Source organism: Lonchura striata, chromosome 12 (genome assembly GCF_050655825.1).
Source record: "Lonchura striata isolate lonStrDom1 chromosome 12, ASM5065582v1, whole genome shotgun sequence".
Classification (NCBI taxonomy): domain Eukaryota; kingdom Metazoa; phylum Chordata; class Aves; order Passeriformes; family Estrildidae; genus Lonchura; species Lonchura striata.
The window spans coordinates 18,225,055-18,241,364 of NC_140714.1; the positions used below are offsets into that span (position 1 = coordinate 18,225,055).

The following is a 16,310-nucleotide window of genomic DNA, read 5'->3' on the forward strand; positions in this document are numbered from 1 at the left end:
GTTGTTTTCTTTGATTGCTTCTTCTGACATATTTGATGATAGTTTTGCCATGGTTTTACTGAAACTTACTCTATTCAAAAGACGTTCCTAGCAGAGCTGTGAATGAACTATTCTTCAATATAAATGTCCTGCTGCACCACAAAGATTAATTCATACAAGAGTGTATGATCTATCAGACTTGAAATTTGATTTACAGAATGGCTGAGAAGGCAGGGAATAGCTGAAAGAAAAGGGCAAATTTCATCCATCTTAATAGTGTGTGTAAAGGAAATGTTTTATAGTTATTAATGGCACATCTGAAGTTTTACAGATTAGAAACAAAGCCCTGTTTGGCCTTTTTCAAAACTATCAGTTTCAAGTGACAGATGGGGGGGAAACACTAAGTAAATACTGTGGTTGAGAAATCACTGAAAATCTTTAAGTACTTACTTGATACTTCTGATTGACAACATCAAATCTGAATTGGAATTTGGAAGCAGCTGGAAATACAGTGCTGGGAATCCCTCAAATCACCTGTACCTGAGCTTTAGTACTGGTCACTGTTGCTTTCCATGAAAACTTTCATGCCTGTGCAAATATGGTTCCCCCATAATTATTTTGCTCTTACCCAAATCTAATTTAGTATATTTTAGTGAAGTAAACCATTGTGGAAAGATGAATGTATTTGCTTAGTCATAAATAATGATCTGTGTGTAGAGGTGAAATCCTTCGCTGACAGCAGGCACCTGACCTGGTTTTGAAGGATAGAACTGATGGCTGTCATCTGGATGTCAGCAAAACCAAGCAGTCCTTTCTGTTGTGGAGATGATGAGCTAGTGTGTGACCCTGGGAGAGGTCTGTAGGTCAGGCCATGCATTTGCACAAATGAATTTCAGACAGAGAAAATCTAAACTAGCACTGTTCTGCCAGCTGGTTCTGTGGGGCTGTTGATAGCTCAGTTTAGAGGAATGCAGTTGTCTCATTGTGGGCATCCAGCTGAGAGGGCCTCCTGCCACCTTGAAATCTTGGCAGGGAGAGTGTTTCAGGCAAAACCAGGAGCAGGGAATTGGGCTTGTTCTTCTCTTTGGAGGAGGGAAGGCTCCAGGGAGAGCAGGAGAGCTGAGAGCCTCTTCCAGTGCCTAAAGGGGCCCCAGGAGAGCTGGGGAGGAGCTTGAGGCAAGGGATGAAGTGACAGGACACAGGGAATGGCTTCCCACTGCCAGAGGGCAGGGATGGATGGGATATTGGGAAGGAATTGTTCCCTGGGAGGGTGGTGAGGCCCTGGCACAGGTGCCCAGAGCAGCTGTGGCTGCCCCTGGATCCCTGGAAGTGCCCAAGGCTGGGTTGGATGGAGCTTGGAGCAGCCTGGGATAGTGGAGGTTGTCCTTGCCCATGGCAGGAAGAGTGGGATGAGGTAGTCACCAAGGTAAAGCACCTTCCACCCAAGCCACTCCAGGATCCTATGAAATGCTGCCAGTCCAGTGTGCTGAGGGGGTGCAGTCCATGGGGAATGGAGGCACAGAAGGACAGAAGTCATGCACTTGTTCATCCTTATTTTATTTTAAGGAGTCTCAGTTACAGAATCATAGAATGGGTTGGGTTTGGGAAGGGGACCTTGAAGATCATGTAGTTCCATGAGGTTTTCCATGTAGAAAACCTCCTTGTGGAGGAGCTCTGTGCCTGCTGCTGCCTTTTCTGTGCTTATGGGCTGGATGTGCCTCTGAACTGTTTGTCACACACTTAGACTTCAAAATGGATGTTGCAGAGAGATACAGATGACTGAGATCCCAGTGCAAGTGTCAAGTGCCCCTTGGAGGTTTCTGTTGCTGGGCCTGTAGAGATGGATTGCTTAGGGCAGGTGCTTGACTCTGTGTTCTGCTGCAGCTCCTTTGTCACATCGAGAGCAGTGACATGAGAAAGCCCTTCCTGAGAAATCCTTTTATGTGAGTGTGTCAGTTAAGTCAGCTGTGGCAGGATCTTTGCACCAAATTTCTGGAAGTTATTCAGAGGAGTAACAGGAGTCTGCCTAATGTTGAATATATGTGGGGACTGGAAGAAAAATGAAATGCACTCTGTTCTTTTTACATTTGTTGTGATTACATATTACATGTGATTACACTGCTTCTGGGAAATTATCTTGGATCAATTTTTAATATAAGGCTTTAATTCTGAGCTCCTTTCCCAAAGACTTGCTAAAAGCCACAAAAAAAAAAAAAAAAAAAAAGGCTGTTTCTCAGAACTATTGGGGCGGAAAAGCAGGTACTTGAAAAATGAATTTTGAGTTGTTGGTAGAATGGATAAACAAAGAATGACACTTGTTGCTGCATAAGTGTTTTTTGTAATAGGACTTCAGTAAAGAATGATACTTCCAAATTTGTATGTCACCCTTTAGACTGTGTCTCTTGCCAAACACCATCTCTAAATTTATAAAACAAAATGGCTTAAATGGTCTTTTAGTACCAAATGTTCATATGGGTGATTTCTGGATCGTTTTTGGAAGAGCCATGTTGGATTTCCTGAAGTGCCTCCAGGTCTGACAGGGTCACTTGTACCTCCTGGGGAGATACTCAAAGGCTGGTGGTACCAAGGCAGCTGTGACCCAGAGGGTTCTCAGTGGTCCCCCAGGGATAGTGGAGCCTTCTCCCAGCAGTGACTGAGAGCAGGGCCTTGGTCAGTACTCTGAATTTCTCTGGAAGAGTGTTCCTCTCAGGCAGATTTGCTTTGGGATTGTATTTTGGGAGGGTGTTATCACGGCTCATCACTTGGGAAAATCAAGCTGTTTATTCCCTGCTTTCCTGACATCTGGTACAGGCAGACTCATGTCTGAAGCACTGTCACTGAAGGAAAATGTAGGAAAAATCCCTATTTTATGGTAAATCACATTTAATATAACAAGGCAAAATCTTAGTGTTGTTTATTGAAGGAAAATATTTTGTTGTGTTTGCTTAATAAGCAATATTGAAATAATGCTAATCTCTTTCTTTCCCCAGCTGAAGGGATCAGAGCTGGAGATCACACTGGTCAGAGGGGGAGTGTGCCATTCTGTTGGCCCAGCCTGTGCCTATGTGAACCTCAAAGTTTGTGTCAATGGGACAGAGCAAGGTAGGAACGAACATCCCCTGCTTGGTTTCTCAGGGCTGCTGTAAAGGGAGAGTTTGAAAATGCTATGGTGAATGCTGGAGCCTGAATTCATTTGAGAGATGATGCAACTTCTCCTCCAATAGGAGCTTGAAATAATTCTTGAAAATAAGTGTATTCAAAGTAAAACCACACCTGTCCATGATTTCTTCAGAGGGAAATGCTCCTGTGGGCACAGAGGTTGTTACTCCTGCTCCAGGGAGAGTTTGTGTTTGAGTATCTTTGTGGGGAGTACACTCTCTGGATTTGGGGCTGTGCTGGAGAATCTGTAATTACTGCTGTATGTAGCACTGTGCAGGAGGTGAGGCCTGGATGTGGAGGACATGGTTTGAAAAGCTCAGGTGTGAAGTACAGAGATAAAAAGCATACTTAAAACTAGATAATGGCTTGTGTCATGGGCAGTGGACAGGGGTGCAATGATGTTGTTACAAGGGTGAGTTATATATTAAGAAGAGAGAAAACTAAATGCACTTGGGAAGCTTTTCTTGCATGTACTGACAGTTTATGTATGGAAATAAGTGTTCTTTGCTGGACATGGTCACAGAGCTGCACCCTGAGTGAGAATGAATCCAGCTGGAAAAGCTGGTGACCATCTCAGAGGGCACAGTCTGTCAGCTTTTAACCAATATAATACTGAGTGGTACTTTAGTAACACACAAATGAGACTGCCTTGTTAATAAAAGCAAATATAACTTCTACACCATAAATCTGAAGTACACATCAGTCTGTTTCTCTGTTTTCTTTCCCCTTTCCCACTAAAAAAAATATGGGAAGATGCAGTGTTGCCAGTTTTAAATTGGCTTAGAAACTCACTGAAAGTAATTAGCATCATTAGAAAATCATTAGAACTTGGATATTGCTTCCAAACTGCATTTTAATTTCTTAATTTTGGTTTTAGATGGTGTGTTGCTGCTGGAAAATCCAAAAGGAGATAATACCTTGAACTTCACTGGACTTGTAGATGCTGTCTCCTGCATTTTTGGTCTTAAAAATTCCAAACTGACAGTTTTTAATGGAAACACAGGTAAATGGAGTATGACAAGGAAAATTGAAAGTCTTTCTAGCACCAGCTAGGAGTCATTTACTGTATAATTATTTACTGTGTAATTTATATCTATTTAGCTAGCTATATCAAATTGACAAGAAAATGGTTAAGGAAATATTCCATTTTATAATACTTAGCTTATGAGACTATGTTTATAGTCACATAAACATGTTTCCAAAAGCTGCTGCTAAATGGTGCTCATCTATTATCTTGCTTCCATTGCAGTTCTCATCAGGACAAAATGTGATTTATTTCAGTGTTTCCACTGGGCCCAGGCTATGCTGGAGCTTGATGGCAAGCTGCCATCAGCCTTTCCATGCTTTCTTTTCCCTAATGCCTCAGTAGGCAGGGTGAGAACTTAAGCTGAATGCAAACTGTGATCTGTAGAAGAAAAATGTTGCCTTTCCACCCTGCAGAACCTTGAGGAGCTCTGCATTTCTTTTTGTAGAAAAACCTATTGGAATATTTTTGCAGCCTGAACTTTGTTAAGGCATAGGAATGTTAAAAACACCCCAAAACACTATAAAAATGGTAATTGGATGGCTGCAAAACATTTTATTAGAGTTTTTTTATGGAAATATTATTGAAGCACATCTGAGGAGGAGGTACTTGACTTGGCTGATTTGGGGTGTCCCCAGGGCTGCTGAGGATCACCAGTTCATGTCCAGCAATGACATCCATAAAGAAATAGTCTTTGTGTCACTGTTGCCATCTCAGTCCTTAGTTTCCTTACTGTCCTGTCCTGAGAATATTTCTAGGAGGATTTTGGGGGTTTCCCATCTGGTGTTATCCATTAGCTTCCTGTGATAAATCTTTCAGGCTGTGCTCAGCTCAGCTGAACAGTCCTGTCATGCAAAAGGATTAATCTTTGCTTTCAGTCAGAGGGGATTTAGGGGAAATCCTTCAGTATCTTCCTCAAGTTCCAGTTGTGTTTTGAGAAGGAAATGGTTTTCCTTGAAATCCTTTTCCAAGTAGGAGGGATAACAGTGTGGTCTGTGCCTGCAGAGTGGGGGGTCTGTACTTGTAATGTTCATTGCCACCACAGGTAGTAAAAGATGACATGCAAAAGGCCCAGAAGAGTTGGGAAACTCCCATCTCATTAAGTTTAGAAGTAGCTTGACTCCATATTTGGGTTTTTTTTTTCTGCCATTTATAGGACAAAAAGATGCACCACAAGTCCATTAACGCTGAAGTCCTAAAGGGAAGTGGTGGTGGAGAAAGTTGAAACCTTCCCTCCTCCTCTGCTGTAGTAACAAAGGCTTTAGTCCTTTCCTTTCTGTGTCACTTTTGCTCCTTAGGAATCATTTTGGGACTTACATCTTGGCATGCTGATTTTCACCTTTCAGGATATGTCAGTGGTCTGGGCAGAACAGGTTTTTTTTCCCTGCCCACTTATTAACCATATGGAAATCACTTTGGGAAGATGAGATCATCAAATTGGCTTTTGTGGCAGTGTGTCACATCTCAAACAAGTATTGGTCAGCAGATGTGGCACCCTGGGGAGTCACAGCTCAAGGCTTGTGCCAGGAAAACAGTCCTGAAAGGTGTCAGAGAACAGAACCAGAATTCCAGTGTTTGCTTTGGATACAATCCATCTGCTTTGGTGTGGGTAACCTCAGGTGAGGTCTCACAGTGACTCCAGGGCCTCTGGAGGTGAGCAGGGGTTGGAATCAGCTGCTGTGTCCGAGAGGAATCGCACAGACAGATAATTTCTGAATAGCTCCCACGTGTGTTAATAAAATTGGGACCCAGTAAAACCATGTTTCTGGCTCCTCATTCCTTCCCTGTGGTTTCCAGGGCTGTCCACTGTACTTGCAGTAATTTATTATCTTGTTCTCTAATTGTAATGGAGGTTTCCTTAGGGTTGTGCTGTGGCAGTTCTTGTATTAAGGGAAACTCAAATGGGTCCTGTCCTTGCTTTTCAGTGCAGCATTTGGAATAATGGGATAAACATTTCCTCTCCAACAGTGTGTCATGGGATTTTGAGTAACTGCACACCCCAAACAAGGCTCTGGGACTTGTACTGACTTTCAGAAACTGAAAACAGAATTTCTCTCTTTCTACATTAAAAAAAAATAAAAAAATGAAAGACCCTGGGCTCAAGTCAGATGGTAAAAAAATTTATAGATAACTTTTTTTCCTGTAGACTACTGAAAACTCTAAGCTTCTTGTTTGGGAAGCTTGTAGACTTGCACTCAGCTTTCATGGAAGTAGCCCATAATGAAAAAGATGTATTTAAAACACTTTCAATGTGTTTATGGGAAGAAATGCATCTGTAGATCATGCAGAGCTTAAAAAATGGAGGGGCAAGGAAGGTGGGGCAAAAATGCCCCTACAAACTTTTTGATCAATGCCTTATTTCATCTTTATGATTTTCAGCTGGCTGATTTTTTTAATCTTCAAATTTAAAAGGCTGTGAGGCTGTAAGGTACCTTAGGGGAGAGCATTAGCACTTAAACCCCAGTTGCAGGGAGAACTGACTTTTAAAATTATTTTGTTGAGTACTTGTAATACCTGCTTGCCTTGAAGACTACTGATATCTGGGAAAAATGATCCATTTTGTCTTACTTTTATGAGAGGGTTCTGTGAACAGACTTCTCTGACAGCCCTGTGCCTGAGCTCTTCCCTGGGAAATGTCAGTGCTCCTGGAATACCAAAAGCTAATTTGTTAATTGAGCAAACCCCCATTACTGGCAGCTTGTACCTCCTTGCCCTGCATGGATCCATGGGGATGCTGCCAGCTGGGGAATGGCAAATGGGGAGTTACTGGGGCCGTGTTCCCAGCTCTGTCACCCCCTCTGCTGTCTCCCCATGGCCTGAAATGGTGCTGGTTCAGGAAGAACCTGCCTCTGGCTCCCTTCTATTGGATGGAATCTTGGTAATTCCTCTCCTGTTGTTAATTCAGTTGTTTTCTTGCTTTCCTGAAAATAAAACCAAAAGCAAATCCCCTTCCTGTGCTTGAGACTGGCCCGAGCAGTGCTTGGCTTTTGGTTTCTTTTTTTTCTTTAAACTGTTACAAATCTAGATACAAATACATAAAGGTTGATATTTAAAATACACATTTGAGAATCTTAGGTGCAGCCTGAGGTCTTCTTGCTTCCTTGAGCAGTCTTGTAAACGTTCCCAGTGCATCTCACTCTATTCTGTGGCACTTGACAGAATTTTGAGAGCTTTTAGATCAGTAGTGATTACTGTTCATCTTTTTGTGGGGTTAAGTTTTTTGAGGATTTGGGACTTTTTTCTGGGGAGCTGGGTGGTTAGTTTAGGGGTTTTTTTATTTGTAAGTTTATAAACCTACAAAACATATACATTTATAAATTATTCCCCTTGAGATTCTTTCAGATGAACTGATAGAAAATGAGCTTTGTACAGCTTAGGCTCCCTGACATGTGAATAGGTGCTGTGGAATGAAAACCTGTTGTCTGGAGCTGACAGGTGTCCCTGTTCCATATGTACAGGAACACACAGTTCTGACAAGAAATTAAATGCATCAACTCTCCCTGGATTTGATTTCTGGAGTTCTTTGCAGCAGAGAGTGATGTTATTCCTGTGTATCTTTAATACCATGCCCATCAGTGGATCTGTTTGACCTCAAGGCTCAGAATTCATTTTTGTCACAGAAACCTCATCAACTTCTCCTCCCAGCTCTTCCATGGATTACTTCTGATGTCCTTGGAGACAGGGCTCCTGGTTTGGGTCTGGCCTTCCCCCAGTCTCTCTATCTGCCTGGCTGGAGTCATGTGCTGGATCATGAGCTGTGCTGGCATTACACCCAGATCCTCATGTAGGGGGCTTTATTAATGAGCCATGACTTGATTTTTTTTGTTTGTTTGTTTTTTCTGGAGTTTAATATATTTAATATTAATAAATATCCCGATGTTGCATAGTAACACATTCCCAGTGCTGTTTTGGCCAGGGAAGTCTGGGTGCAAGCAAAGATCACAGCTTTTCATGTAATGAGATAGGAATGGTTGGCTTGGGTGAATAATTTCTTGCTTGTTTGAAGTTAGCTAACTATTGTAGCATAAGTCACTATGCATAAGAAATGTTATATAGGAGCTAACTTCCATAGCAAACTAAGCACCCCCTTTGTGTTATTATGAAAACCAAATATTTCTGCACAAATTCCATTTTTCCAACAGAGAAGCCCTTTCTGGAGGGCTGATGAGAGAGGAGGCACTGCTGCAGTGGGGACAGGAGTGAGACAGCCTCCTTGTCAGTCCTGGGTTCCCTGACTGGTGTCACTTTCTGTTGCAGAGCTGATCAACCAGACGGACCTGCTGGGCCTCAGTGGGAAGACTCTGCACGTGACAGCAGGGTCAGCCCCTGCCCTGCCCAGCTCCCCCAGTGCCCTGCTCTGCCAGTACATCAACTTGCAGCTGATCAATGCAAAGCCACAAGGTATGTGGGCTCCTGGGCTGCTCCTTCACAGCCTGGGCTTGCTGCCATTCAAGTTCTGCTGCACAGGTGTAGGTTTTCATTGGTACATGGTGATTTTGTTTATTTTTTTCCTAGTGTGTACTTTCTGATAAAAACAACATTTATACTTTGCTTTTCTTCCTCTTCTCCTAACAGAAAAAGGAGAGCCAGTTTGAGATAAGGGGCAGCAGTTAAACATGAGCCACTGGGCATTGTTTCCCTGTTTCTGACCATCAGCTTGCCTGTGCAGCTTTTTGTAAAAGGCTGAGCCTAAAACAGACCAAGTTTGAATGAAGAGCCGGCTCTTTACCAGGACATTGGAAACAGCCTGTGAAACATTTCATTTAAAAGCAAAATTAATTGTATTATTCACCTTTTCAGGGTTATAAATATATGTGTGCGTGTAGTTCTGTTTTCCACCTGCTAATCTGGCACTCTTAAAGCTCATGTGGGAGCAGCTGAGTTGTTTTAGTAACTTGCCTTGCTGTGAGTCCTTTCTAACACTACTGAGAGCTTGCAGGAACCAAAAAATGTGTTTTTTACAGGGGACTTTATCATCAGTAGGTGCTTGGTGACAGTGGTTTCTATGTCTTGTTGAAATATTTCATGTTTCCCAGACTCTGTTATCCAGTAGACCCATGTAAAGAAGTTTTCTTCTGTTGATCAAGCTGTCAGTCATCACTTACATTTCTGGTTTTATAATTTGTGAACTTAGTGACTATCTATAGGTTAGTATTGCTAATTTGTCTCTCAGTACCATGAAGTAATTAGAGGTGAAATGGAAGAAGAAACCCTAAATTTCAATTTACCCAGATAAAAGGAAGTAATTTCATTTCTTACCAATAGTGACTCAGCTGTTCTGTCTTGTCCAGAATGCCAGAAAGGAACAGTGGGAACTCTCCTAATGGAAAACCCTGTTGGTCAGAATGGATTAACCTACAAAGGTCTTCTGCATGAGACAGCAAAAGTTTTTGGGCTCAGAAGCAGGAGGCTAAAGTTGTTCCTGGATGAAGCACTAACTCATGGTAAGCACAAATCTTTGGTTTGCTCATCTGAGGATCCTTGGAATTTGTTGTTGAGAAGCAGCTCATGTAACCCGAGATCCAGTTTAATTACTAAATCCACATTATTCACACACTGGATTATAATTTTGCCCAGTAATTCAATATTAGCATAGTAAAATCCTTTAGGCAAACATACAGATGTAGAAGTTCTAAGCTGTAATGCATTCCCTTCATTAAATGGCCAAGGCAAGTTATGAAAGCTTTTTCTTCTTGCAGTAAAGGTCACTCAGCAGTGAGAATGGCAGTGCCCTGCTGAGTGACTGAATAGTGACTCTCCTCCTGGAAGTGGGTCTACAGTAGGGTTATTTTAAGAATCTGTTCAAACTTTTAACATTCATGTTGTTGCATTGTCTTGGAGAATTATAGTGGCTGGCGAAGAGTGTTGGATCTCTGTTAGAGCAGTGTGGGTGGGTCAGACTCGGTGGGGCCCAGCCATTTGGGATACCTGGGAAGCAGGAAGCTTCAGCACCTGCTCAAAGATCTGAAATGCTAAAGAACCCCCCAAAACCACTGACAGATGGGAAGCAAAAATCTCTGATTCATGAGGAAAGTATGACTGAAGCCTGAGCCACCTGTGGTGCTGAAAAATTGGACCAGAGTGATTTGGGACTTCTTTTGATAGAGAGAATGGATTGCAAGCTATATGGTAAAAACCTAGACAACTCCAAACAGGGATTTCTGTATTCAGGAGAATTCAGCTCTCTGAATGAAGTGATGCTAAGGATTCTGTCTGCAGTGTGTCACAGTGATGGGGTTTACAAGCTGTCTGGGAGGGATCCATGACATTTATTGGATTATCACATGTTACCTTGTCCAGAAGTTGGACATCTGCTCAAACTGCTCATCTCAGGTGGGCTGAGCTTCCTCAGGAGGTGCTGTCAGTGAGACGGCAGGAGAGGGCAGCTGTGGTGCAGCTGCTGAGAGCTGGGGTCACTCAGCTGCCCTTGAGGATTCAGGTGGGATACGTGGAAGTCTGAGCAAGGAGGGGTGGGGGGTTTTGTTGTGAAGTTTTGGTTGCTTGTTGTTGTTGTTGTTGGTTTTTTTTTTTTTTTGTTTTGTTGTTTTTTTTTTTTCACTTCATATGACCTGGAGTATATTTATTCAGAAGCCATTTTTGTAATTCAAATGGATTTTCAGATGTTGATGGAACTTTCTAGTGATAGTTTCTGCAAATGCCAAAAATAACGTGCTGAGTGGTGTTAACAGGGAACTGGGGCCTGGAATGTTTCAGCACAAGGGGTAAAAACCAAGTAGATGAACCACACTTGCTTTTCATGAACTGAAAGGTATTTTTGTGTGCAGCCTTGCCCACCTGGGGATTCAGGCACTCAGGAGCAAGGGATGTTAGGCACAGTTCCTGTTTGGTTCAACACCAGATGATTCTGTTCAGACACTGAAATAACCACTGTAGGAAACTGCAGAGCTTTGAAAGAGGCAAGGAGCTGACAGGACAGGAAAATCCACAGACAGGCAAAACAGCTGTTAAGGCTCAGTTGAAGTGAGGATTTTTAAAATGCCTTCACGTGAAAGGGAAATGGATTAAATCACTGGAACATTTGTAGCATGGATTGTCTAGAACTGTTTAAATTTTAATTAAAGGGTATGAAGTGGCAATTCACAGTGATGTGAAAGATCAGATTTGATAACTCCTCCAAGGCCAAAACAACAGATTTGGTCTTTTTTAAACTCAGAACACAGAGATTTTGGCCCCAGAGGTTTATTTGTGTAGCTAATGCCTTGTAGCCACACTTCTGCTATCTCAGATTTAATTCTCAGCATTCACCTCCTTGAATAACACTTTTTAAGTTTAAGCGCTGGCATAGATGTATTTTATCTTCACATCTCTTTGTATGACAAATCAGTGCTGCATATAAAACACTTTGATGCCTCTAGAAAACATTAGGTCAATTAGTGTTTATCTATATTGTTGCAGCTTTGTAATCCCCTATTCATCTTCTGATCAATCTCTTCAAGGTCTTACCTTCAGAACAACAAAGTTCAGTCTCTTGAGTGGGTTTTCTGTGGTTTATTCTAAAAATAAAAATGTATTTGCTGTTAACAGTTTGAAACGTTTGATGAAAATAACCCACAAATTGGAAGGTTGGTGCCTGTTCAATAAAAAGGAAAAAACAATCACTTGTTGGAAAATGAGTTATTGGTTTTGAAGAGGTTATTTTTATAAATGTTGTGGTCCAGGCAGTTGGGCATCTGCTATCTATTGCACAGAAACTCACCAGCTTTTCAGAAAAAAACATGGTTTTCACTCCCCTTTGTAATGTTGGAAAATATTACAAAAATAAATGTCCAGGTGGTGAATGTTGCTTATTCCTGAGCTGGAGAGACAGGTTTCAGGTACCTGATTGTTCCCCACTGGGGATGGTGGGGACACTTCATGTGCTCCCTGCAAAGCCCTTCCATGGAGCCATTGGCACAGAAAGGAAGGTGTCCCTACAGTCGGTTGATCAATTTCCAGTTTTTAAAAATAATTGTTGTGATAAATATTGTTGGAAATAGGTTCATGTAAGTTCCTCATTTTTCAGCATCTTAAAAATAAATATGTAATAAGAGATTTGGAGACCTAAGTTCATAATTTGCTTGGCTGCTTCTGCAGACCAGACTCTTACATCCTGATGGAACATGTTCCTGGGAATAAAGCCCTAATTGCTGAATTGGATTATAGCTCTGTGGATAGATATTCAGCTGCTTAAAGGGTAGTATTACAATGGAAGAGAACTCCTGAAAAACACCGTGATCCATGAGGACTTCTCAGTTCTCTAATTAACAGATGGCTTTTAAAATCAGTACAGATTCTGTGTGTTTAGTCTAAAAATGAAACATTTTTCAAAGCAGGATGGGGCAGGGCACTGCAAAAGGGTTCCTCCTGAAAACCCCCAGCCAGTCTGGGTGTTATTAATGTGTCCTTTGTGCTAACACTGGTGCCAGATCTTTATATGATCTTGTATTTGCTGGGGTTGTCAGCAGGGTTCCGGGGTGCAGTGACACCGTGACCCCAGTCAGTCCTTGTTAATCTGGGTTCCACCAGTGTTCCTGTGCTTACACCTGCCAAGTTTATCATTCTGAACTTTCTTAGTGCAGAGGCCTCTGGGGTGTTTGATACTGGGGTGACTTTCGTTCCAAGGCTCTACTTCCCAGTATTCCAAACACTCTGCTCTCAGTGGGGCAGCTGATGGGTGCTGAAAGCAAAGTCAGCAAGCACCAAGTTTTTCTTGGGGAAAACCTGACATTTCACAATGTAATAGTGAAAGATTTCCAGTTCCTGCAAGCTCTGCAGGTGACTTTCCCTAGACACAAGTGGGATTCCTCTGTGTTTGTGTTTATTGAGTAATTACAACCCATGAGTCAGCCTGCTGGAAGTGTGCTCTGTCCTTCAGAGGTTTGTTGGGATTTTATCCTTTCCAAACTCTCTGCATGTAGCTGTGAGAAGACTTAGGGTATTTTCCTGTATGGTAAGAAAGTCTTCAGGCATACTCAGCAAGATTCCAGCAGTAGTTTTTTAGCAGATACTGGTACAATCCTTGCTTTACATATGAACTGTTTATGAGGGACTCTGGCTTCCAGTACATTGTGTTGTACTGTTCATATTGACTTCATATCATGGTGTTAGACTTTTCTGAACTAGTTTGCTGCTCTGTCAGGATGTGTGGGCTGATGGAGACTTTCAAAAAGTTCTACTTGGGAACATAAAACAGGCTCTCCTGCTCTTGCAGGGTCACTTCTGACATGTGGTGACTTTCTTTTGTGCCCTGGACTTTAACAGAAGGGAATTTTGAGCTGAGCAGTTTCTGTTCCAGTCCCATTGTGGTGAAACCAGCAAAAATGTCTGAATAAAGCAAATTTAAAAAAAATCATAGTTCTCTTGGTAAGCAAGAGCACTAACTGTTGTTTCTCTCTTCTTTCCTTCATTCAGAGATCACAAAGGACATTTCTATGAAGAACCTGAACATGAAGACCCTCTATGTTCATGTCATACCCACCACAGCTGAATGTTGAGAATTCCAGATTTATGATCATGTAGACTTTTTTCCACAGAAGATGAAGTCAAAGGGAATTATTATGCTTTTAGATGAACATCCAAGTTGTGTATGGTACTTTTAACATCTCTAGTGGCACAAAGGATGTTTTCTACCAGTGCATGTCTAATATGCTGCTCTTTGGTTTCAAATACAATGTATTTTCATTATGTTATCTTAATATGCTGTAAAAGCTGTTCAGAAACCTTAGATATCTATGCAGTAATTTGCCTGAGAGAAATGGGACTTGTACCTCAGTGATGCTGTTCTCTGCCTGTCCTTTGTGCAGAGGGCATCTTTTCTAAACCGTGGCTTACCTACAAGGCTCTCTGGTATATATCCACCCTCCCACAACAGCTTTGTAACTTATTTAAGGGTTATCTGGATTTGTTCATTCATACTCGCTGGGTTTTCATCAAGTGTGTGGCTGTTGGTTTCAAATACTCCCTAATTTCAACATTTGGAACAATAAATTTGCTTCATCTGACTTTTGCTTCCCTGAGTTCAGAGTACTTTGCTTCCTCAGGATTTCTGAAGAAGACACCTCTTAGAGCTCCATATGGATCAGGAGCAGCCAGAGACACCTGAGATGTGACAGTGCTGATCACCAATGGCTGTTTGGACTGTGGTGCTGACAGGTCTGGGGGTTTGGGAGAGAGTTGTTGTGATGCAGAAGTAGTTTCAGCCTGAAAAGGTTGGGGTTTTAGGTTTTGTAATGCCCCATAGAGCTTGTCCCTGTATCAGTGTTCACTTGTGTACCTGCTGGCAGGGGAAGGAAGAGCCCACCTTTGGCAGTGCTGGGGGTGTTTCTGCCTGGTTCAGCTGGAGGTTTGAGCACACTTGGGTGTTCTGCACCTCCCTGGGTCAGGCAGAATGAGCCTTGGCTGTCCTGACCCTGTGCTGGGCAGGAGCAGCAGGACACACACTGCAAACATTGCAGTGGCAGCCTGGCAGAGCAGAGACTCGCTGAGCACATTTTTCCATGGCTCTGTTTGTTTCATCTTTGCGCTGAACAAAACCAAAAGCTGGTTCATGATAACTCTGTATTAGTTGGAATAACTATAAATAGCTGTTCTAACTCCTGTGCACCAGTACCAAAATTGTAAGGAGTCCTTTGAAGTGAACCAACTTCCTGGCATTCAGCTTACAGAAAATTATTATCAGTATTAAAAATGGCTGTGCCTCCTGAATCACTGGCATGTTAAGGTTAATGAATACTGGACATTGCCCTCTACTTTTACCTGGAAGTCAGCTGGTTTTTACTGACCTAGTGACATGGAAATCCAATTTCTATTGGTTTGTGGGGTTTCTTTGTCACGTTAAAAATGTCCAGGTTTCATCTTCTATGAAAGCAAGATTGCTGTTCCTGGAGTAACTTTGCTTTATTATTGATGGAGAATAAAGGAAGATGGTAAATGATTGCAACCTAAGCTCATTCTTAATGACCCAGTCTAAGGTCACAGCAGTGCTTGCATTTTTAAAGACTTGTTTGGGATTTAGCATTTTGTCCTGTTTCATCTCACTCTTCACTGCACACATTTTACCACTTCACTCTTCCTTTTTCTCCTTTTTTTTTTTTTCTTTTTTTTTTTTTTGGTGTATGTATGGTTGTTTTTGTTTGTTTTGTTTGCTTTGTTTTTTAACCTGGTTGCTTTTAGTCTCTCTGCTTTCTCTCCACATCAGCACAGTGCTCATGGGTTGTGATGACTGGAGCAGAAACCCAGGTGTGCTCCAGCCTGCTCACATCACAAGGATGGAAATGCCCATAGATGCTCTTTCTGTCTGGTAGGATCAGTAGAAATTGGCAGAGGGGAAAATTCAATATACTTTGGACACGGAATGGAGGAACAAGACCAGAGCTGATCAGAACACATTGCTAGAAATGCTTCTGGGTCCATTAACTTTCCATCAACATTTACATTAACATAAGTAGCATGTAATTAAAAAAATAATTTGGTGGCAGAATTAGGGCTTAATTTTCCTTTCAGGTGCCACTGTTAGATAGCTGTGATTGCTTACCTCCACAGCCATGAATGTTAGGAACAGGCTGTGACCCATTTAGGTGAACTTGTGCTGTCTCTACCTTCCTTCTCCACATCCATTTTTAGTACTCTTTTTTTGTTTTATTATTCTGGATATTATTATTCTGCATGAGAGAATTTATCTCTTGGGATCTTGAAGTGGGGAATGTTTCCTAGTAATTTTTTTATTGAGGTTTCTTAATGCACTTCTATAACATTATCTAGGTTGGGCTAATAATAGTATCTTGGCTTGATGTGATATTCTTCAGGATTTATGTACCTCAATTAGCTTCCTCTTAAATAGCTTGTTTCACAAATGAGGTCCCAGACCACTGCTGCCTAGAGAAACCATGACCAGGGCACTCCCAGGGCTGTGTCACAGCATTTGCAGTCCCTGGAGGAGTTTGGAGCCTCGAATCCTGATGTTGCCTCTCACCTGGTGTCATTCCAGCTCTCCTCCTGCCTGGGATGTGTGCAGCCTCCAGGAGCTGGGCTGCTGAGCCAGCTTTGTGCTGCTGGGGAGCAGGAGGTCCTGACACAACCCAGATCCATTGTTAGATCCAAAAACCACAGTGCTGGAGCTCAGCAAAATGGGGACATCCCCCACCACACG

At 42.1% G+C, this 16,310-nt stretch overlaps 1 protein-coding gene across 7 annotated transcripts in view; it reads left to right on the forward strand.

Annotated features, from left to right (window-relative positions):
* Positions 1–14,163, forward strand: part of IARS1 (isoleucyl-tRNA synthetase 1) — a 104,590-nt gene extending 90,427 nt beyond the window's left edge. For 3 of the 7 annotated variants that reach the window (XM_021530477.4, XM_085590165.1, XM_085590164.1), the window contains 5 exons: positions 2,970–3,081; positions 4,016–4,141; positions 8,420–8,563; positions 9,454–9,606; positions 13,574–14,163. In XM_021530477.4, coding sequence (XP_021386152.2) covers positions 2,970–3,081; positions 4,016–4,141; positions 8,420–8,563; positions 9,454–9,606; positions 13,574–13,656 — 618 coding nt within the window. In that variant the 3' untranslated portion in view covers positions 13,657–14,163. Of the gene's footprint in view, positions 1–2,969; positions 3,082–4,015; positions 4,142–8,419; positions 8,564–9,453; positions 13,545–13,573 lie in introns of those variants that run through there. The other 4 variants (XM_085590161.1, XM_031505989.3, XM_085590162.1 and 1 more) reach the window with 2 other exon arrangements.
* Positions 14,164–16,310: the final 2,147 nt, after the last annotated feature.